At 44.5% G+C, this 23,892-nt stretch overlaps 1 protein-coding gene across 1 annotated transcript in view; it reads left to right on the top strand.

Moving 5' to 3' along the window:
• The window catches only part of Wdr63 (WD repeat domain 63), a 51,318-nt gene that overhangs the window by 16,304 nt on the left and 11,122 nt on the right, over window positions 1–23,892 (top strand). The window contains exons 10-17 of the mRNA XM_021196816.1: window positions 1,687–1,776; window positions 3,611–3,697; window positions 5,274–5,402; window positions 7,188–7,261; window positions 9,123–9,324; window positions 10,843–10,930; window positions 17,948–18,108; window positions 19,090–19,153. Coding sequence (XP_021052475.1) covers window positions 1,687–1,776; window positions 3,611–3,697; window positions 5,274–5,402; window positions 7,188–7,261; window positions 9,123–9,324; window positions 10,843–10,930; window positions 17,948–18,108; window positions 19,090–19,153 — 895 coding nt within the window. The remainder of the gene's footprint in view (window positions 1–1,686; window positions 1,777–3,610; window positions 3,698–5,273; window positions 5,403–7,187; window positions 7,262–9,122; window positions 9,325–10,842; window positions 10,931–17,947; window positions 18,109–19,089; window positions 19,154–23,892) is intronic.

The following is a 23,892-nucleotide window of genomic DNA, read 5'->3' as shown; positions in this document are numbered from 1 at the left end:
CTCTCCCTCCCCTCCCCCTCTCTCCCTCTCCCTCTCCCTCTCCCCCTTCCCCTCCCTCTCCCTCTCCCCAGAGAGGGCAATGTCCTGGTGCTTCTGCGCTGGAGGGCTTCTCTCCACTCTGCTGTGGAAGTGTGGACAAAGGCCTAGTCTGTTAGAATGCTAAAGAAAACTTTCTTTACCTCTATTTTTAAAGATAAGCTTTAAAAAGACAAGCATGAGCTATGGAGCTGTCCCTGTGGGTAAAGCAGGTGTGTGAGGGTGAAGAACTGAACCCTGGTGCTCTGGAGGCAGAGTCAGGGGACCATGGGGCAAGCTGAGTACATAAAGATAGCTAAGCCAGCTGAATTGGCTGGCTCTGAGTTCAAGTGAGAGACCCTGTCTCAAAAGGTAAGCTGGCGAATGATCAAAGAAGACACTTGTCATCACCCTCTGACCCCTGTACACACACACACATACATGTACACAAATACACACATACACATGCTCACACCACTCACACACATTACACATATTTATGAACATACAAACACATGGACATACACATAAACATACACATATACAAACACATTCATACACATACTTACGGAGACACACACACCACTCACACACATATACACATTCCACACACATATGTTTATACACACACATATGCACATACAAGAAAGAAGATAATTTTTAAGAGATAATAAAAGTGATCTGCGTTTATTAATCAAAACCATGATAGCTTTAGTATTTTTACTTTCAAAAATAAAGATCTCTAAAATCCCAAAAGTGCTGTAAACTAAAATAATTCACCCAAGCTCAGTTGAAAAATTCAGCTGGGCCAGGGGGGTGTTGCACACCTTTAATCCCAGCACTCAGAAGCAAGGGGCAGGTGGATCTCTGAGCTCTCGTCCAGCCTGGACTACACAGTGAGTTCCCAGACAGCCTAAAGTACATAGAGGGACCCTTCTCAAAGAAAAAGATAAAAAGTCCAGTGGGAAACTTTGCCTTTTGGTGCTGTGGGTGGAGAACAGTCGCTGTGCACCTTGCTTGATGTAATATTAAAATGGTGATTCCTTCATGCACAGTTTTCATCTGCTGTATTTCATAGTGTTTTAAAACTTGAAATATTAGCTAGGCTGTGGTGATGCATGCCCTTAATCCCAGCACTCAGGAGGTAGAGGCAGGCGGATCTCTGAGTTCAAGGCCAGCCCCGATCTACACAGTGAGTTCCAGGACAGGATTGGTTACACAGAGAAACCCTGTCTGAAAGAACCTTGAAATATTTACCACCATTATTTCCAGATTCTCCCACTCAGCGAATTTTCTGTTTGACTGCCCACTGTATGCCTGAGTAGATACATAAAGAAGAAAGACAAAGATCTCCTCCTCCCTCAGAGTTTATCCTCTGCATTCCTCAGTATCACTAACTTCATACTCTTTTGTTTGACATAGGATAGCATGTCCCCAACAATTGTAGAATCCTTGGGTGGGTGATGGAAGGACCTAGATCCCAAAGAGAGACACCGAGTTTCATAGGTGGAACCAATGTCTGCGATAAAGTTCAACAAAAGGGCCTTCCACCCCAGAGGTCTGACTGAGGGCTGCCTCAAATGTGTGTTGCCTATAGACAGCTACAGAATTACCCTTATGCCCATCTCAATATTATTTCATACTTCCTTTTATTCGTGGGGTTGACTTTAGTTGATGCTGGAGAGCCCGGATGACATCTTCTGTTTCGAGTTCTGTCCAAGTGACCCCAATATCATCGCTGGAGGCTGCATCAACGGACAGGTACTTAGGAATTTTTTTGGATGTTTACTAAGGCTGTAAGACACCTTGGTGCTGGTAGCTTTAGAACATAAGTGTTCAGTGTGGCACAGGGAAGGCATGTTGGCCATATGTTAATCACTATGCCAGAACTTGGGTAGAAAGATACATCAGACATGGGGTTGGAACTGGGGGTGTTTACAGGATAATCCAGTCAGAATAACCAAACTCAGTCTACTCTATTTCTTTCGTTTACACAACCCAGACCCACCTGCCTAGGGTGAGGCCTCCAACAGTGGTCTGGGCTGTTTTACATAAATTAGCAATTTAAAAAAATGCCCATAGACATACACACAGGTCACTCTGACCTAAGCAACTCCTAGGTTCCCCTCTTACCAGATGACTCTAGTTTACGTCAATTTGACAATAAATATTAAACAGTGTTGCAAGCTACAAACATCATTACCTCTCATAAGAGACCATTGCTGGAATTTCCCTGAAGCTATCTATGAGTTATGAAATAATACAGAATTCAAATAGAAGTTTATTGGAAAATACACATCATCAAAGTTGGATGTATTTGGTACCACGTCGGCTTTGTTTTTCTTCTAAGTTATCTAACTTCTGCCACATTGAGATCCTGCCCTCCACTATTGTTGAATTAGGGAAGCAAAAGTCAAAACCTCTAAAGCCGTTCTATGATCTAAGCTTCAGGTCATTTCGATCCAGTGCGCTTGACTATTGGAAAAATCACTTAAGATATAGAATGAAGCCACAGAGGGTCCCCGCACATGCGAAGTTGGATCCCTAGCACTTCCTAAACAGTGTGGTGGTGCACATCTCACTCCCAGCACTTGGGAGGCAGAGGCACGAGGATCCAGAGTGGCCAGGTCATCCTTGGCACCACAGATAATTCAAGATCAGCCTGGACTACATGAGACCTTGTCCCAGTTAATCAAACAAAATAAAAGCACCTGATCTTTCTGCGAGTGGCTAAAAGAGCTTCCTTAGCCAAGATTTTGATGGGAGCAGCTTCCAGGTTCATTTCCCCAGAGCAGCAGGAAAATTAGGAAAGCAAATGTCCCCGTGGTTTTTGTTCACCAGCTGCTGAGATCCTAATGATGACCCAGAGCCATTTGCTAAGCCAAGAACACCTGAATTGCCTTTGCCTTTGTAACAAGAATGGTGTCGCTGGTTTAGAGTATTTTGGGAAAGGACATAATAAAATAAAGTCATCCATGGCTCTCCCATATCGGCCTTCGTTAATGTCTTCTTTTTGTTCGGACATGCTGTTTAGCCACTGACGTCTGCCCTGGCTTCCTGTTGTATATTCTACTTTGTCCTTATTTTTAAAAGAAAGACCCTTGGGTAACATAGAATTCTGAGTCACAGGCAACTAAGATAATTTGTCTGCCATTCTTCCCCCATGATGGGATGTCTGTACTTCATTCTTGAGAATCTGGGTAAAGGCTGTTCCTCCCCAGGTCTGAAGCAAGCTCTACCTATATTCAGAGCAGAACAAAATCTCCCCCAAACCATGGGGAAGTGCACAATATTTGTCTTGCATTTAATTGCTCAGTAGTAGCATTTATTAACACAAACATAAAACAAAGAGTTGAGGATAGGATGGAGAGATGAAAACATTCTCCCCAATATCCCATCTAAAGGATGCTGAGTTACTTCCGGTACAAGCTAGGTCAGATTACGCCCTAAGGCAATAGCTGTTGGCTACAGGCTAGGAATGGTTATGCAGTTAATCTTTCCTGGGTGGTACACCACAGGCTCCCTAAAAAGCAGTCTTTCAGACCCAATTCTCCGAATCCTGAAAGTGCTATGCTGGCACCTCTCTCCATCTTAGATCGTCATGTGGGATATCACGGCACACGCGGACCGCATAGAGAACATCAAGACGGGCAGCAGCAGAAGTAAAAAGACTTCTCTCAAGGTTTGCTTCCTAGAGATTCTCACTCACGTGGATGCTTTCCCCATCCAAGAGTTTCTCAAAAACATATATAAAAGATCCGCCATGTTTTTAAAGACTCTGTGTAAATAGCACAGAAAATTATTTTCATTTTGCCACCCTTCGCATCTGTTTGTACGCACGTCCTGGGTAACTTTTTATGGAATCACTCACTAAAAACACAACTATGCTACCAATGGACTGGCAGGATGGCTCACTGTGTGAGCATACCTGCCACCATTTCCAATGACCTGAGTTCAATCCCTGAGACCCAAACAGTGGAAGGAGAGATCTACCCTCACGAGATAGCCTTTGACCTCCACACTCAAACACACAAACATACATGTGCACATGTACAAAATAAATAACAAGAATTTTAAGTTAAAAAAATTTGTTATGGTTCTGTGAGGCTATAGATCCCAGTAAGAGCACTGGGAAGAGCAGCCATCATCTAGGTGAGTGTTTCCCCTCCATATCACATATCCCTCCATATCACATATCCCTCCATATCACATATCCCCTCCATATCACATATCCTTCCATATCACATATCCCCTCCAGCCCCAGTCCTCCAGCCTTGCTATCCATGGGTCTCTCCCCAGGGAATGGTAGGATGTATGCATCTCTGTACCCATGGAAACACTCCTTCGTGAACAGTTTGGGTTCATAATCCTTGTGAAATGTTGTTGCATTTAATAATTGAGAGAGAGAGAGAAATCTATGCTAACACCAACTCTTTTGCTCCCGTGGTTCGCTTGTCGCTGAACTACTGTTTTCTCAGTCACCCATCCCCTATGGCTAGCTGTCACCAATCCCCATAACTCAGTAAAATCAAAACTTCAGAGGCTAGTAAGTTATCGGATTTATATCAGACTCATCCCACAAAACTCCCACGCAATGAACTCAGAGTCAATTGATATTGATACAAGCTGCCCACCTAGATTGGACGGATTGTCTATATTATTCTGTTGCTCTTCTATGGTATTCATAGCTACCTGTGACTATTTAAAGCCACATGAATTGGGTTCATCTTCTTCCTCCATCTTCTCTCATCCTTCTGCCCTCTGTCCTGTCTCTCTGAAAACCTTAGCCCTGCCTACCTTTTTCATTGTCCAGTCACAGATTCTAAGCTTATATTCCGCCTGCCCTTTCCCGGTATCAACAGTCATCCACAAAATGTAGATATTAAACTACTTTTTAAAAAAATTTATTTATTTTATGTATATGAGTACACTATAGCTGTCTTCAGATATGCCAGAAGAGAACATCAGATCCCATTACAGATGGGTGTGAGCCACCATGTGGTTGCTGGGAATTGAACTCAGGACTTTGGAAGAGCAATTGGTGCTCTTAACCACTGAACCATCTCTCCAGCCCAACATTAAACTACTTTGAAAGGGAAAATGGGTAAACCTGTTACTAAATATGTAGTATAGGGAAACACGAATTTGTGTTTTACCTTAACTGATTCAACTCTGACTTGTTACATTTTAACTGGAATGGCCAGTAAAGTTGACCTGTCAACTCTCTGAAACATAACTTTCTTCTCGCCTTTATCCAGCCCATGTTTCTCCTTGAACCAGACAGCAATAAAGAATCAATGTACATCAGACACTGCGCAGTGTCTTCCATTGAAAGTGGCCATAGGAAAGTAATCACAGACATACACTGGCTGCCCGACTCATTCGAGGTAAGTTTTGATGCTTGTGTGAGTGCTGGGACTCAAACCTGGCTTCTCTAGAAGAGCAGACGGTGCTCTTAGCCACCAAGCCACCTCACCAGCCTGTATCCTGTTAGATTTGTTTTGTTTTGTTTTGAGACAGTGTCTCGTGTATCACAGACTGACTTTGAACTTACTCAGCAGTCAAAGATGACCTTGACTTTCTGACTCTCCTGTCTCGGTCTCGTTGGGCTTACAGATGTGGGTACCGTATCCAGTGTATGTGGTGCTGCTGGAGATCACATCCAGGGCTGAGGGCACACTTGGCAAGCTCTATACTAACTGAGCTACCCTCGGTCCCTGTTTCGTTTATAAAGTGTGTTTTTTAAGCTTCTGAAATAGTATTGTGGCTTTAGGAGTTGACTCTAGCTTCATGTCTGCTGCTGTGATAAAATGCTTTGACCAGAAGCGTCTTAGAGGCAAGGGTTTATTTGGGTTATGCTTTCAAGTCCATCCCTGAGGGAAGTCGAAGCCGGAGCTTGAAGCAGAAACCATGGAGGAACACTACTTGCTGGCTGCATCATTAGACCCTTCTCAGGCTCCTGCTTAGCCTACTCTTGTCACACAGCTCAGAATCGTCTACCTAGGGATGGTCCTCCCACAATGGCTGGGCCCTCAGCTACCAAGTTATAATAAGGAAATGTCTTAGTCAGGGTTTCTATTCCTGCACAAACATCATGACCAAGAAGCAAGTTGGGGAGGAAAGGGTTTATTCAGTTTACATTTCCATACTGCTGTTGATCACCAAAGGATGTAGGACTGGAACTCAAGCAGGAGCTGATGCAGAAGCCATGGAGGGATGTTCTTTACTGGGTTGCTTTCCCTGGCTTGCTCAGCCTGCTCTCTTATAGAATCCTAGACTACCAGCCCAGAGATGGTCCCACCCACAAGGGGCCTCTCCCCCTTGATCACTAATTGAGGAAATGCCCCACAGCTGGATCTCATGGGGGCATTTCCCCAACTAAAGCTCCTTTCTCTGTGATAACTCCAGCTGTGTCAAGTTGACACAAAGCTAGCCAGTACAGGTAATTTCCCACAGAAGTGTCCACAGGCTAGTTGGATGTAGACAATTCCTCAACCAAGGCTTTCTTTGACAGAGATAACTGGGACAGAGTTCTAAATCTTTAACATGCAAAGCCCTGGAGTGCTGAATCTCTAAGATCCTAGAGGTGTCCTTCAGAGAGGGAGAGATTCTTAAACTATCAGATCTAATGGAAGTCAGCATCCAGCACACAGCCAACTGACCATGAAAAACTGAAAGAGCCTGCATTTCTAAAACTAGTGAATAATGAGATGGTGTCTATCACCTACATTTTACAAAACAATTAAAAGTAATCTGTGAATATGCAGATAAAATTCAGGTTGTGCAAACTGAAATATCTGAGGATCGACATTTATATGCATCCTAATTAAAACTCTATAAAAAATGTTTCTGTGAACAAAGAATGGATAAGAATTCCAAGTAGAGTCATATTAGATCTTAAAACCCAGATTCCAAACTTCTATGATAGTGTTAATGATAGTTTGGCAAAATTTCTTAAAAGAAAAAAATTAAAAGAAATTAGCCATAAGAAAAATTAGTTCTAGCTACTTAGAAGTTGCCTTTCTCTGATAATAGTCTCTGTACTTTGAGAGTTTTATATTTTTATATATGTATTCCTGGTGAAATGCCCGTGACTAGGGAGGTCGGAGACAGCCTTAGAGGAGACCTACTGCTGTTTACAGAGTTTTCTTTTCTTAAACAATTTCAAACAGATTAACAGGATGGGATCTGTCTTTGAGAACCGAAGTGGAATAAATTGTCAGCTCGTCACATGCTCAGCAGACTGGTACGTCTCCCAGCACTGCCTAAGATCCATCCCAGGCTGTGCCCTTCTGGCTCCCATGTCCCTAAAAACCAATATCTTCCTTCACTCTCCAATAATTATTAAGCAATTAAAGTAATCAAAGGAGAACTGCATAGATTATCGCTGGCATTTAAAATAAAGCCAGGGTTTGACCTGGAGCAAGTCAGGCCCTCATCCCAACACTCAGAAGGCTGCGGCAGGCCAAGTTCTATGAGGATGAGGCCGCACAGTCTACATAGCAAGGTCCAGGCTAACTAGGGTTACATAGTGAGATCCGGTGTCAAAGGAAAACAAACGAACTTTTCATGGGGAAAAATTTGGAAATGATGAGAAATTGGGAGCTAGAAGTCTCAGTTGATAAAAGCCCTTAACCGCAAACCCTGACGACCCGAGTTTGACTCCCAGAACCCAGGGTGGAAGGAGAGAGAGCCGACTTTCAAAAGCTGTCCTCTGACTGCCGCACGAACACCACAGCATGCCAGCAATGATGTGCTCAGACACATCACGCACACAGTAATAATGATGATGATGATGATGATAATAGTAAATAAAATACTTTTGGAAAACCAAGAGTTAACTAGGTGTGGCATCAGCACACCGCATCAACCACAGTTACTCTGCTTCTTCACGTGCCACACTCGGAACTCTATGGTATATGCTGTTTCCATTCAGTTTATCTCACAGATACGAGGTCGTCACACGTAGCAGGAAGGCCTCTGAGAAGCAGAAGGGTGTCTACTTTTCTGATGCACATCCATACAGAGCGTTGTTATAATGCAGCAGCTATGGTGAAGGCTGCCCATGTAGATTTAATCATAGCTGCCTGATTATAGAATTAACTCAGAACAATGTAGGACATACAATACTAACAAGTATGCTTATCTGGACTTCACAACTTGAAAACGTTGCCCCTAAAAACAGCTTTGTAGCTCATAATCTAAGCACTCAAAAGACTGAAGCCTGAGAGTCATGGCTTAAGTTCAGCCTGAGCTGTATGGAGAGTTCTTATTCTTTTTTAAAAAAAAAAAAAAATCTTTGAAGTTGGATGCCATGGTGCACACCGTTAATCCTTTAAACCCTTTGCACTTGGAAGCAAAGGCAGGATGATCTGTGTTTGAGGCTAGCCTGGTCTACAGACTGTGTTCTAGGACAGGTAGAGCTGTGTAATGCGACCCTGACTCAAAAATAAACAAACAAAAATTCTTTGACCCATGTAGAAATAATAACACCTTGTGTTAGGGGAGTAGACAGGACCAGGTGCTGTGAGGTCCAGGAGAAGAGGCTGGTGACTTTAACAACCACCATTAAAGCTATACATTTTAAATAGATGAACTTATTATATATATGAATCACATCTTAATAAAGCTCTCATATTCCTTTTTAAAGTCATCAGTTACAAACTGACTCCCCATGCATTACCATCAAGACAAAGTAAATCATCAAACATCCCTAGTAAGCCTGGTGTGATTCTGTACAATAAGAAGCACCGTGCTGGGGGGATGAGCTGGTGTTCTGGCTTCTCTTACAGAGGTCCCAGGTTCAGTTCCCAGCACCCACATGAGACAGCTCCCCCTCTGGGAATTCCAGCTCTGAGCAATCTGAGGCTTTCTTCAGGCCTCTACGGATATTACACTCACATACACAGAGTCACACACCGCCACACACAAATGCAGTTAGTTAAAAATCAAACCTCTCAGGAAGCAGAACACAGAAAGGCCTTGCTCACTAAAAAGCTCAGCTCCAGAAACATTAAGACATCATCATTGTCTTGCATGGTATCTGGACACTGCATCTCTTACTTGGTCTTAATTTTAAAAAAATAGTAACATGATTTTTCTTTTAGCACGATTTGTTTTTGGGATATCCGACCCCAAAAACCTGTAGTCACATCTGCAGCTGCAGCCACAGCAGCAACCACAGTCGTCAACAACGCAAACCCTCAACAATCACCAGTAGAGAAGAAGAAAGAAGAAAACATTGACATTCCCTTTGATGTGCCCTCGACTTTCTTGCACCTAGATCTCTCCTGGAAACCCCTGTCTAGAGTAAGTAACATGGGCGTGGCTCCACCCTATACACCATACATGTGACATAGATCACACCCATGTACCTGCCCTCCAATTGAAGAATGGCTTGAGTTGACACGGGACCACAGGATACACAAATTCATTCATTCATTCATTCATTCATTCATTCACTCATCCATTCATTCACTCATCCATCCAACAAACTCCTTGACTTCTGGTGACACCCAAACTACAGTGACCTTGGCTGGGAATGATACTTCTTGTGTAAGTGAGCCACAACTTACAAATAGCAGCTTTGTACTGACTCCTTGAAGATTGGCAGCTCCTCAGCTGGGCCCAGGAAGGCTAATTTCCCCCATTTTCATAGGGAAAAAAATGCCCATTTTTGAGTATCTGTAATAAGTGATACTATAATATTGCTGACCAAACAGAACTGGAGAAGCACTGAATTTACCTTGAGTCAGTCATTCGCCTTTATGGCTGTAGCTACGGATGGGTACATGTAGGAAGTGCGAGTAGGCCTCTTCTTTAGAATGTGTAATTCTAATTCTGAACTGGATATCTATATTTTCTTTTGATTTATGAATATCACGTCAACATTCCTGGGCGTTTGCACCCAGAGAAGGAGCTTGGAGGGTGAGAGTATTTCTGAATTAACTAGAAAAGAATGTTGGAAATTGTCTGGGGTGGGGAGCTGAGAGATGGCTTGGTAGCTAAGAGCAGTTGCTGCTCTTGCAGAACCAGGACCTGGGTTCCATTCTCAGCACTCACCTGGTGGCCTCCGAGCATCTGATGTCCTCTTCAGATCTCTGTGAGCACTACGCATGCACATGGTGCACAGACATACACACAAGCCAATCACCCCTATGCATAAAATAAATCTAAAAAGAACTCTTTACAAAGAAAGAAAAAAAAAGAAGTTGGGAGGGGGCGGAAGACTTACTGAGTCGTGAATAGTTGAAGCAAAACAAATGAATACGCAAATGTACCAAAGAATAACTGCGCGGCAAGTGTATAAACAAACACCCAGAAGGAACTGGGGAGCGGGCACAGGGGAAGAAACCTCAGGGCCGTTTATCATTCTAGCCAGGAATACATGATGCAGGCACAAGGCCAAAATTGTCATTCAGGGTAAAGTATGTCCCTGATGGGACCTGCAGCCATCCAGTTCAAAGCCAGGTCCCTTCCTGAACCTTTATCCTACCGGAAAACTTAGGGCAGAAGGCTAGCAGCCCCTGTTCATTATCTTACGCTGCAACTCATAAAGATGAGTTTTGGAATACAAAATAAAACACATAAAGAAAGAAAACAGCATTCTGGGGTTGGGAAACATGTCCCCAGGCAGACTTCCCTTGGTAGCTTGGTTGCAGAAATAAGAATTGGGTGTTTTTCATGGGGAAAAACAACTGGGTTAAAGGAGCAGGGTGGAGTGGTTCAAGGATGGTTTCTAATGATCTAGAAGCAGAAGGGACAGGCCAAAAAAAAAAATCCAATGATTTTCTAAGAATATGTCTGTCTTTTATTTTCTTCCAAAAGTTAAAACTGTCTAAGGGTGACACAAGTTTAGACCACTGTCCAACCAAGCTGAGCCTGGGCGAAGACCCCTTTCTTTGCAAAATACAAGGTAACTAAAGCGCCTTTGTCTATTATAAGGATGTCTTGGAGCACTGTTATCCGTTTATGTCTAAGGTGAGTTTCCTGCTAGAACTGTCTGATTCATAAGAGCACAGCTAACGAAACCTCCAGGATGGACGTTTATAATGAAAGTTTATATCTCTCTACGAGAGAGTCAGCTTGTACTGAAACCATCAGGACACAGACGGCAGACACATCAGAACCCTGATGGAGTTCTGTAAGCTGAACGTGTGTCTCTGTGTGTCTGTCTGTCTCCTGCTTTTGTAGGTCTTGAACTCCTAGGCTTGAGTAGAACTTCTCCCTCAGCCTCTGAATTAGGTAGCACCATGGGTACATGCCTCCAAGGCAACTTCCATATGTTTTGAAGCCTCATGTCATTGGCTGCTAAAGAAGAGATAGTTTTCTTCAGGTGTATGTCCACTCTTATGTTGCCATGTCCTAGTGAATGGTCCTATAGTATCCTATACGTACATGTGGGTAGCGCTACCTGGAATCAGAGTGTAATAAGAAAAAAAAAAGGACATAGCATAAGGTTGGAAGGGCTCGAAGTTGAAGGACGGGTGGCGTGCTGGCTAATTTTATGTCAGTTTGACAGTTTAGAGTCATCAGAGAGGAGGAAACCCCAATTGAGATGAGGCCTCCTAAGAAAGAGCTGTAGGCAAGCCTGGAGGACATTGTTTTAAATCAGTGATTGGTTGAGGAGGGTCCAGTCCTTTATGGGTAGTGCTACTCCTGGACTGGTGGTCCTGGGTCCTCTAAGAAAACAGGCTAAGTAAGCCAGTGAGCTGCATCCCTCCATGGCCTCTGTACCATCTCCTGCCTCCCTGTTTGAGTTATTTCCCTAACTGCTTTAGATAATGAACCATTACATCCAAGTGTGAATGGGATGAATACTTTCCTCCCAAGTTGCCTTTGGATGTGGCATTTTATCCAGGCAACAGTTAACCCTAAAAAAGACAGGTGGACAGGATCGAAATACTTTATATACATGTATGAATACAGGGTCAAAATACATTGTATACATGTATGCATATAGGGTCTAAATACATTGTATGCAAAGAACATAAATATAATAAAATTTTAAATGAATGAAGCCCACCTAAGGAATGTATACTGTTCAAAGAATAATTTTACTGAATGAAACTTATCTCGGGCATAACATAATACAATATGAAACACAAAGAAACAAATTTCCATAAGTTAAAACTTCTAATTAATAGTTTCACAGTGCCATGATAAATCAAACTGAATGAAAAAAGAAAAAGAAAAAGAAAGGTCATTTTTAAAATCTAGTTTGGCTCAGTCCATGTTCCTTTGGAATATGATCAAAGGGTACACCCAAGCTCTCAAAACCCTCAAAGGAAAGGTTTGCTGAGTGTTCAACTGGAGAGCAAAGCACACTAAAAATGTACAAAAATTCATAAAGCTAAGTAATAATTGAAGTATTTTCAGATTCTTGCCTCCAAAGATTTCTGTTGTAAAATTTCCAAAGTTTGGTTAAACAAAACGACATCTAAGAAAAAAGTTGGGTTTTTTTAATTAAATTAAAGAAATTTTTTTTACTCATTCACTTTATATCCCACTCACTGCCCCACTCCCGGTCACCCCCTCCCACAACCCTTCCCCCATTCCCACCTTGCCTTCTCCTCTGAGCGGGTTCTTTCCCCCCGGCCCCCCAGGTATTCCTCCACTGTGGCACTTCAAATCTCTGCAAAGCTAGGCACATCCTCTTCCACTGAGGTGAGACAAGGCAGCACACACACACACACACACACACACACACACACACACACACACATAACTTTTTAAAATGTAGGTAATGCCCAGTTGGAGCAGAAATTTTTAGGCCTGTGCTGGAGAAAAAAGGGGATTCTGGATTTAGGGGCATTGTCTTAGTTATTACTGCTGTGAACAGACACCATGACCAAGGCAACTCTTATAAAAAACAACATTTAATTGGGGCTGGCTTACAGGTTCAGAGGTTCAGTTCATTATCATCAAGGCGGGAACACGGCAGCATCCAGGCAGGCATGGTGCAGGAGGAGCTGAGAGTTCATCTTCATCCAAAGGCTGCTAGTGGAAGACTGACTTCCAGGCAACTAGGGTGAGGATCTTATGCCCACACCCATAGTGACACACCTACTCCAACCAGGTCACACCTATTCCAACAAGGCCACACCTCCAAATGGTACCACTCCCTGATCCAAGAATATACAAACCATCACAGGCATTTTTAAAACATAGCGCGTTTGTTTCCCTTTGGTACCCAAACAAACATTTTAAAGGACCTACAGAGTCTTCTCCAGCACAGGCTCAGATGTGGTGTGGGGTCATGACCTCGACTTCAAGAAGCTCTGTACAAGGACCAATCAGCTATCAAAGCAGGGATACTCCCATCTGTGAGGGATGCGTTCCAGCGCCTACTATACCCAGTTCAAACCCCAAAAGCACAGATGTCGTTCATAAACGAGACAAAGTAAGATGTTAACAGTCCTGTTAATAAAATGTGGAATTACGACTGAATCCTGGAATAAAGGTTCCATGAGTCAGTCCCTGAAAGTCCTGGGTTGTGCTTCCGGGTTTTTACCCGAGAGTGTTTCCTCAGCTCCTCTTGAGCTCGTCCAGACCACCAGCACCATGCTTTAGGACTCTGGGACCTTAGATAAGTTAAGGGGGGAGAGGGTTGAAGGAGGGGAGTGCCGTCACTCGAGCTCAAGCACTGCCTTCCTATGGAAGCCTGTCTGAGTACCACCAAGGCGGCTAAGTGGCTGATGATGGGCAGATGGCATGCACAGCATGGATGCGCCGCTCCCTGGACAACCCATACCCTAGCAACACCCAAGCAGACAGCGCAAGGTCTCACTGCTCTAAGGAGGCTGCCATACAACCCAAAACTCGGGAGTGCTTCATTTCTAGAACTTTCCATTTGTTGTTTCCTGACATCAGTTGGCTTTGGGTCCCTAACTGAAGTTGCAGAAAGTGAAATCACCAATCTTGGAGGCTCCTTCCTGGATTCCAGTCTCCTTGTCCTAGCAACTGCTTAGGGAAAGAAAGATAGTTGTCTGACTGTTGACCCACACGTGTCTAGTTCTCTTCACTGCCCTTCAGTGGTTACTTCACGGATTTTGCAGTTCTGTCTTTAGACATATAAACCCTAAAATTAAAATGTTTTCTTTCTTTTCTTCCTTCTTTCTTTAAATTTTTCTTTCGTAAACTTAGGGCCTCACACATGCAAGCTGCCATGTGCCGTCTACATTCAGTCAACAAGTATTTCTTTTTTTTTTTTTTAAGATTTATTTATTTATTATATGTAAGTACACTGTAGCTCTCTTCAGACACTCCAGAAGAGGGAGTCAGATCTTGTTACAGATGGCTATGAGCCACCATGTGGTTGCTGGGATTTGAACTCCGGACCTTCAGAAGAGCAGTTGGGTGCTCTTACCCACTGAGCCATTTCACCAGCCCCCAACAAGTATTTCTTAAACTCCCCCAAAGTTTCCAGGCTCTAAGAACACAGTATTGAAAAAACAGATCATAGGGCTGGAGAGGTGGCTTAGCCCTCAAGAGCCCTCAAGACTGCTCCTCTGTAGGATCCCGGTTCTGCTCACAGCGCCTGTGTCGGGTGGCTCACAATGCCCGACTCCAGCTCCAGGGACTTTCACTCTCTTTTGGATGTGCACAGGCTCATACACAAATAATTTGAAATCATAAATATTTTTTGAAGTTAAGTCTTTTCACAGACCCAATATTCTGGTGGGACAGAGAGAAAGTACATTTACATGCACTTAAGGAAAAGCCTTTCATTAAAATAAGCAGCTTATAGAAAGAACACCCTTATGTCGTCAAACATGAAAACACAGCATCCAAATATTTTCCTTTTGCATGACGTGATTTTATACATTACTCTTTTTTTAAAGATTTATTTATATGAGTACACTGTCACTCTCTTCAGACAAACAAGAGAGTGTTACAGATGGTTGAGAGCCACCATGTGGTTGCTGGGAATTGAACTCAGGACCTCTGGAAGAGCAATTGGTACTCTTAACCGCTGAGCCATCTCTCCAGCCCCTATATATTACTCTTAAAGAAAAGCATCTGGGACCAATCAACACGGAAGGAACAGACATGTTTCCAGCAGAAACAAAAGCAGGCTGTCCAGAAATCCATGCTGCAGGCAGTTCCATGGGTTCAGAAAGATCTGTGGCTTCCTGCCTCCTGTGTGAGTAACCAGCCTTAGTAATTTTATTAGACACCACCTGAGGTTTGGACACACTGCCAGCCCAGCACCCATTCTGGTCAGTCTTGGATCTGTTCAGTAGAGTGCACACATAACTTCCCTGAGACATTCTGTCTATTTGGTTGGGACATTCGATTGACTGGATTCCTTGGACTATGAATCATCAGTGCCTGGCGAATCTATCCTGTTTTTCTGGTACTCTGTTGCCACCTAGTGACCAAGGACTCCCCCACCCCCATCATTTTAGTGTTCAAAAGATCCCTGGACATAATCTAGTAAATTTTTTAAAGTTCTGGGTGTATTACTTTTTAATTAAAAATATTCTTCATATAATATGATCATGGGTTTCCATGCCCCAGATCCTCCAAGTTACCCCCCACCTTCACACCCACCCAAATCCACGCCCTTGCTTTTCCTATCTCATTAAAAACAAAAAGCCAATTAGAACAAACCAGAATAGGAAACAAACGAATGAACAGAAAACGGTGCTAAAGGTGTGGGGGGGGCATACACACACACACACACAGAGAGAGAGAAAGAGAGAGAGAGAGAGAGAGAGAAAGAGAGAGAGAGAGAGATCCCATAAAACACAAAATCTGAACTCATATAAGAAGACCTGTAATATTAAAATAAAACAAGCAAAAGGCAAAAAAAAACAAAAAACCAACAACAACAACAACACACACACCTAGACAAAGCATAAAAAAAAATCCAATAGCACTCCACACTGGGATCCCATCTGGCTTAGACCTCTCCAGTCCCTGCATGTGCTACCACAATCTCCGTGAGTCCTCACGTGTATCAGCCCTGCTGTATGTAGAAGACATTGCTTCCTTGGGATTTAATGAGGAATCCCACTCGGGACTGTTCCACAGTCTCACACGCTGCACACTGTCCAGTGTGGGTCTTTGTATGTGTTCCTTACAGGAGGAAGCATCTCTGATGATGGCTGAGCAAGACACTGATCTATGGATAGAGCGGAACATCATTAAGAGTGATCTTGTTATTGCTATGTTCCTTTAGCAGAGCAATAGTGTTTGTTTTCTCCCTAGGTCCCTGGCCTATCTAGTCTCGGGTTCTTGGGCAATCAAGCAGTGTCAGACATGGGATCCATCTCACGAGGTCCTCCTTAAATATAGTCAGATAGTGACTGGTGACTACCAACAACATTTGTGCTGCTCCCGCACCAGCACGGCGTGCAGGCAGACCTTCACTGGTGGACTGGTTTGTAGCTGGGTTGGTGTTTACCTTTCTCTTGTAGCATGCAGAGCATCTTCCAGTACCATAAAATCAGTCAGTAGGAGTGAGGGCTGGAGGTAGACACCAGCTCGACCTCTCCATGTATTTCAATGAGGAAGGCTTTAGTCTAATAGCTTTTGAATTCTTTTAGAGCAGCCTTCAGAGACTGCCATATACTTTTTAAGCAGTAGCATAATGTTTAAGAGTGGATTCTGGTATTGATGGTCTGTGTTTTTAAATCCAGTTTATTATTTGACCAAGTAAATGATTGTGCCTCTTTATGCCTTAACTATCTCTATCCCATCTGGGGGAAAGGTGAGAAGATAAAAGGAACAGACAACAGACTGTATAGAGACAGACTGAACAGGTAACATTGTACAGATACATTGATAGAGAAATATACACGATTTAATGCCTGGCTTGTAGTAAGTGGTCAATAAATTAATTGCAGGAATTACTAACACCAAAGACTGAAGCTCTGTGGTGCATAATAATAGCTTTGAAGTCATTAAATATCCAAGGCTATCCCACTCAAGTCAGAGTAAACACAATAGACAGGAATACTTTTCTCTGACCTCTTCAACTCCATAGCATGAAACTGATTTATTGAGCCACCAAGATGGTTCAGCAGGTACAGTGCTTATAGCACAAGCCCAAAGACCTGAGCTTGACCCTTGGAACTAAATGTGCTTAAAGGAGAGAGATGTTTAAAGCTGTTTTCTGATTTCACTCTTTTTACCCCTGTGCCTAAGTATTTGTGTGTCTCCTGTCTTCCCCTCTTCAATATCTCCTTAACTGACTCGAAAAGAACAAAGGAGTGACATATCAGGTTAAAAAAGAATACGATTCCGTTTTTAAAATATGTATTTCTTTTTATGCATAGGAGCGTTCTGCTTGCGTGTATATGTGTGCAGCACATATATGCTGGGTGTCCACAGAAGCTGAAAGAAGTCATTGACTTAGCTGGTACTAGAGTTACAAATGGTGGTTATGTGCCACTCGGGTGCTGGGAGCTGAACCCAGGCACTATGGAAGAGTAGCAAGTGTTCTTAGGCCCAGAGCCACCTCTCCAGTCCCAGGATACGATCCGTGTATTACAAACCCTGTTTTATGTGTAGCCACAGAAATTTCCCTCGGGAGCGAAGCAGCAGCTCTTCAGCGGTGTTTATCTTTGGAAACTGTGGCGTTAAATATATTTGTTACTTAATTCGCTTTTTTCTCCAGTCTCCAAAGCTTAACAATATTTATAAACTGTACATCAGAAAAACTTTGCTCTAAAATAAAATGATATCAAATATTTGGAAGAAAAGTCCTGGTATTTCGGCCTTGGCCTTAATGTGTAATATATATGTGATATATGTGTAATATATCGTATGATATAGTTGGTGGTCATCTGAAAAAGATAAGAGTTCCTGCTGAACCGACGTGGTCACTGCCACATTGGGCAAGGAATGAGTGGAGCAGATGTGTGTGGAAAGCAACAGAAAATACAATGTGTGTTTTTAAAGATCTTTCTCTGTCTCTAAACAGGTATGTCGTCCATCCATATTATTCTGAGAGACAAGATGTTAAGTCAGATCAAGATGGTGAAGACATCAGAAATTAACCCCTACCAAAACCTGGAAGCAGGGATAGCCAATATCCTCAAACCGATAGAGGACTTCTGCACAAAATTCTTCGTGGGAACAGAGGTAAAAGAGAGCTGTCAGGTTTTTAAATTACATTCCCCTGTAGTGTATGGCCTCTACTGCCCATGTGTGCTGTTGGAAGGCTTATAATACGCGCTTTCATGTTTTAATATGTTCCTTTGTATTTAAGATTTTTAACGTAGATGTCTCGTAGACTCACATTTGAAAGTTCCATAACAGGGGCTGAGGATGTAACTCCGTCACCCAAGGGCTTGCCTAGCATGCACAGGTCCAAGTCCTACCCCCAGCACCACACAAACCAGGTTTGGTAGTACATGTCTATAATCTCAGCACTCCAAAGGACGGTGGGGGGAGGAGGCAGAAGGAGGCAGGAGGAAGGGGCACAGGATCAAGGTAGCCTGAAACAGGCGACCTGACAAGGAGCCTCCATGTTTTCGCCAGTAAGAGCCGCACCGGTCCACTGCTTCTCTGCCTGTGTCACTGCTGCTTCAGCCTTGTCCCCATTTGAGTGGCTTTCTCTCTCCTTTTGCTTCATGGCAGATCCTTCTGCCTCCCCCTCCTTAAAATGGCCAAAGGTTTGTGCCAGACTGCGCAATACCTAAGTCGGAGTTGAGATTGTACCACCTCTTCCCAACTTTAAAAGGTAAATAGTAGGCTGCATCTCCCCTCTCTGTCTTGTTCCAGGTCTTTATTGAGTCCTGACTTGGCTAAATGCTGAGGGCAAATCACAGACCGACCCAAACCGGCTCTCTCCCAAAGCCAGCAGTTATGCATGCATGAGGTCTCCGCACTTCCAATGTTACCTGTGTGCCGCTGTGTGAACACAAAGCAAACTCATTTGAAATCAAAGTCCTCTTGAAATAAAACAGTCGCAACTTTGAGCCTTTCTTCCCTCCTGTATACTGAATTCCTCTGTCTCTAGACTCACCCGTTGCTTTTGTCTTTAAACCCTCAGTCCCAGAACAGGAACATGAGGCCTCTTGCCTCGGAACTGCATTCATTCAGATCCTGTTCTCTCTCTAGGAAGGTGAGGTGATATACACAGACTGGAAAATGGAGAGGGACTCTGACACCGGACGACTTATGGGTAAGTCTGACAGGGGTAACCTGTTATTAAGAGGACCTCCTTTTGTTTTAAGTTTTATTAGCATATGTGAATTATATGCTAATGATATTCCCTGTGACATTTTAACACACACATAAATGTGAAATGTATTTCTCACCTTCAGGCCTCCTCACTCCCTGCTATCTCCCTCCAGCTCCCACTGATGCCCTCTTCCCTCTTACCTAGTCCTTACTCATTTCTTTCTTTAACGGCCACTGGGCTTGCTTGCATGGCTCCGGGTTAAGGGTCATTTACAGGCGCCTGGGCTTCTTTGTTAGTGTCTACATCACTGAAGAGATGTCTCAACTCCTGCAGCCACCATTAGCTGTCTATTGATAGTCAGGAAGTGGTGGGGCCTGGTGAACCTCTACCTGACTAAAAATCACCATTTGCCTATAGTTCCTCAGGGCCACCGGGGCCTCATGGGTCAGGGGACTCTCCCTTGTCCCTAGTACAGAGAGAGTATCAACAGGTCTAGCCTCGCCCATATGTCATGCCTGTAATCACAGGTGCTGTGAGATGAAGTGTGTAACCACAATAGCTGTTGTGCAGACAGCCTTCCACTTCCCTGCACCCCTTCCTCTGACCCTCACATCCCTCAGGGGAGCTCCTGAGCCTTAAGAGCGATCTATGTCTTAGATAATGGATGGGTATTCATTGCGGGTGTGTTTGCTGCATGTTAGACACTGTGTAGCAGGGCCGCAGTCTCCACTCCACTGATACACAGTAGCAGACTGAAAGCCTTGGCAAGCATGGATTCCTTCTGATCCCAGTCTCTTGAGGTCCCATCTCCTCTTACAGCCAGTTTGTGGAAGCATTGTCTTGAGTAGGACCACTTAAAACAAAGGGTCATTTATTTTAAATAAATTCCATTCCACTTTTATGCTATGGGCCAGACACTGATGACAGTAGATGAGGATGCCCTCTTCTGACCTGTAGGGAAAGGCAAGCAAATGGCGGCATCATGGTTGTAAGCCATCAGAAAATGATACAGAACTCCAGAGAGGGACTGTCTCTCTTGGACCATTTCTTTTTTCAACCAGAGTTGAGCTAGCTAAGTCCTAAAGGATGGATTGGAAACTCTTCGGATAGATTGGATGGAGAAAAACCTTCCTTGTCAAAAGAGCATCAAGGCTGAGCACATCGGAACCCAGAAGAGCAGTTAGCAGGCAGGAAGAGGGAGAACTCAGAGCCAAAGCATACGAGTCTAGAGGTCAACTGCAGAAGGACACAGCCAGCCATCTGAGTGCAGGTGGCAAAAGGCTATGGTTGTCTCAATGAGAGTTTCAGAAAAGGAGCCTGGCAGGGGAGTGGGGGCTGGGTCCGTGGGGCTGGCTGTTTGTCCGAGGACTCCTAGTGGAAGCAGGATGAGCAGTCACAGTGGCCTAGTGAGAACAAGTAGGGACTGGCAGGCAGCTGTGGTCACAAGCACATAGCAGGAAAACATGGGAGACGTGAAGGTGCATAGGCCAGGACTTTGTGGCCAATAAGATATGGGTGGAAAGGAGTTGCTTTTCATTCCTTGGCGTTCGGTCCATTTCCAACAACAACAAAAAAGAAGAGCTTTCACTCCAGGGCCATAAAGATCCTTGAAGCCATCAGCCAAGCACTGTGTAACAGGCAACACGGGGTCGGCCTGCCACTCCCACTGAATACTGCTTGCAGGGTGGGAGAATTGGTACACAGCCACACTGGGTTGTAACCCATGTGCCTTATTCACAGTCTGTGGGCTGCAGATGGTTTCCTTGTGAGCTCCCACTCAGCATTTTTCATAAACACCAGGGATGTTTCCTGAGTGAAGCCAAGGCAGAGGCAGAAGATGCAGAGGGGCAGAGGGGCAGAGGGGCAGAGAGGCAGAGGGGCAGAGAGTGGAGACAGAGGAGAAGTAGAGTGGTTGAGGCAGAGGAGGAAGAGGAGGGAGAGGCCAGAGACCGAGGCAAAGGGAAGAGGGCAAAGAGCAGAAAGCAGAGGCAGAGGAAAGGCAGAGGAGAGACGGAGGAGAGATAAAGAAGCAGAGAGGCAGAGGCAGAGAAGGCAGAAGCAGCTACTGCAGCTTGATCCCCACCAGCCCACCCACACTCTGGCCCGTTTAACTCTCCTTAACCAGGCAAAAGAGAGGATTCCATCCTTTTCAGAAACAAAACAAAATAAACAAAAACTTCTGAAAGGCAGATTACCCCAAATGGAATGAGTGTGGGGGCGGGGTCCAGGGGAAGCCACATCAAATATTTCCACATGACCTAAGAGGCAAGCCAAGAAGCGCAGATCTGAATAGCGAAGGTTGACATAACTTTTCCATGTAGTAGACCCTTAAACTGTACAACCAGCATACAGCCACACCGGGCGCTGTGCCAAGTGCTTCTCACGGATAAACTCGTGTCGTCATAGCAGTCCTGTGGGATCACTGCCTTGGGCATCGGTGGCAGCCTTTGAGCCCAGGCAGTCTGCCGCCAATCTGTGCCTTCTGGTTTATTATAATTTTCTTTTAGCAATGCAGCCTGGAGGCTCTGGCACTCCATCTAATAACTTAGAGACAGCCCCGTTCATTGTCGAAAGTCACGCAGGTCTTTCAAAGGAAAAGAGCACCATGAGATGTTACTAAAACAGAGCAAAACAAAACAGAACAAAAACAAAACAAAACAGAACAAAACACAACACCAGACCTTCCCACTGGGGGCGATGCCACAGCCGACCACACTCTTCTGAGAGGGTTTCCAGCCCCCCAGGACAGCCCTGCTTACTGCTCAGAGTGGAGGGGAACTTCCCCAGGGGCAACCCCAGAGAGAGCAACAAAAGCATAAGCTTTCTGCCTTGCCAGGAACTTTCTAGGCCACTCAAGAAAGCCTGAGAAATGGGTCCCAGAAAGTGGATCTCTTGCTTCCAATCTAAAAGAGCTACCTTTGGTTTGGTTTGGTTTGGTTTAATTTTATTTGTTTGTATCTGTCTGCACCTTACTCTATATTGTGTGAAACAATGGGTTTTTAGACTGTGCCCTGACCTAAGAGACTCCATTTTACAAGCAGCCTGAGATTGCATCTTGAAGATGAAGGGTGACTTTTCGCAGCTTGGTGGACGCTCTAATGGCATCATCTGTTTGGTACCACATCTGATACCACGTGGCACAGACAGAGAAACGATTGTTATGGAGACTAGAAATGGGACCACTCTATCAATATACCAGGGTGACTTGGGACAGTGGGGAAATAAAGGTCAATTAAAACAAGATCAGGGGGACTAGCCCCAAGAATTTATCAGGCCATTCAGACCTTACCTGGCTCCCATAAAAAAAGGTGGGCACTTAGCACTCCTTAGACCATGGCTGCCACAGACTGGCCAAGGACCCACAGGCAGAGAACTCCAGCTATCCCTGGGGCTTTAGCTCAGCTCAGTCTCCTCTGCTGATATGGCCAACCAGAATCTGTGTCTGTGGGTCCTGTTCATCCACCTGGACAGGCTCCCATCCTTCAGCCCCTTCCTTAACCTGCCCTTTTGCCTTTGCAACCTGACTGAAGTGTTACAGTTCAACTCTGACCCCGCAGTCTGAATCTATAGGCAGCGAGCCAGAGCATCTTCTCTGACTTGGTTAGTCACCTCGGCCCCCTAGACTGCATCCCCCTCGGTGTCTCTGCTTTTCAGAACCTTTGAAGCTTCTGGAACCCCACCCCAAGCTCTTTGTAGTCATATTACCTCAAAGGCCATTCCAGAGCCAAATGATCGTGGTCTGAAAACACAGACCAAAATTCCATATCCAAAGGTGGTTTTCAAAAAGTCCTTGAAATTTCTATAGTATTAAAGTAAAGAAAGTCATAAATCCAAACACTTTTCAAATACATTGTTGGAAACACCAGGTAGGTGTGTCCTGGCCAAGTGAGAGAACCTTTGCGTGTGTCTCAGATGCTGACACGCTTTTAGCCTCGGGGTTAGAGGAAGCCTGTGATCTGTTAAAGCGTTGAGGAGTGCAGGGATAGGACCCAGCCAGTCAGTGTAGAAACAAGGACCTTGAAAGTGAACAATTCCATTTTTGTCCTCGGCCAGAAGCAGGAAATGCCTTTGTCTCCCAGACCCTGAGGTCCAGGAGAGAGCGCTGGTTTCTTGTCACTTTCTGAACCAACACCGCTGCCTAGACGCTACGCCTAAGCCTAGGATGAAGACGCTCGTCCAGACACTCATGCCTTCTGGGGAATAGGCTTGGGGTTAGATTTCTGGATTTCCTTGGTAGGAATGGCTACATGGGTTTCCCGGTTGCAGCTCTTCTAAGTGGTTTTAGAGTTGCCACTCTTGAGGGGAGAATGTGACAGAAGCCTGGGAAGCTTTGAAGAGCGAAGATTGACTCTTTTGTAACAGACATTTCTGCCCCAAAATAGAGCCATAATTTTCTGATCTACTCCAAAGCTGGGAAGCAAACCTGAAAGAGCAGCCAGAGCCGCCTCCCACCCAGGTTCAGTGGTATCCCATGTCATGTCTATACCACATTGTGGTTACCATTCATCCATGGACCCTCCCACCTCTCTCCTGTGGCAAGTGATGTTGTGAGAATGTGGATGGACCCAAAGCCTTTCAAAGCCCTACTTTATAAACTCCTTCCAAATGTAAGGAGGTCTCCTTCTCCTTAATATCCCACCAGAGTTTGGGTAGGTGGCGATTCAGCCCTCACATAGCTGGGTAGGTGGCGATTCGGCCCTCACATAGCTGGGTAGGTGGCGATTCGGCCCTCACATAGC

The sequence above is a fragment of the Mus pahari genome, chromosome 4, assembly GCF_900095145.1.
Source record: "Mus pahari chromosome 4, PAHARI_EIJ_v1.1, whole genome shotgun sequence".
Lineage (NCBI taxonomy): Eukaryota > Metazoa > Chordata > Mammalia > Rodentia > Muridae > Mus > Mus pahari.
Note: the sequence above shows the minus strand (reverse complement) of the source record. Positions and strands in the feature narration are given on the sequence as shown.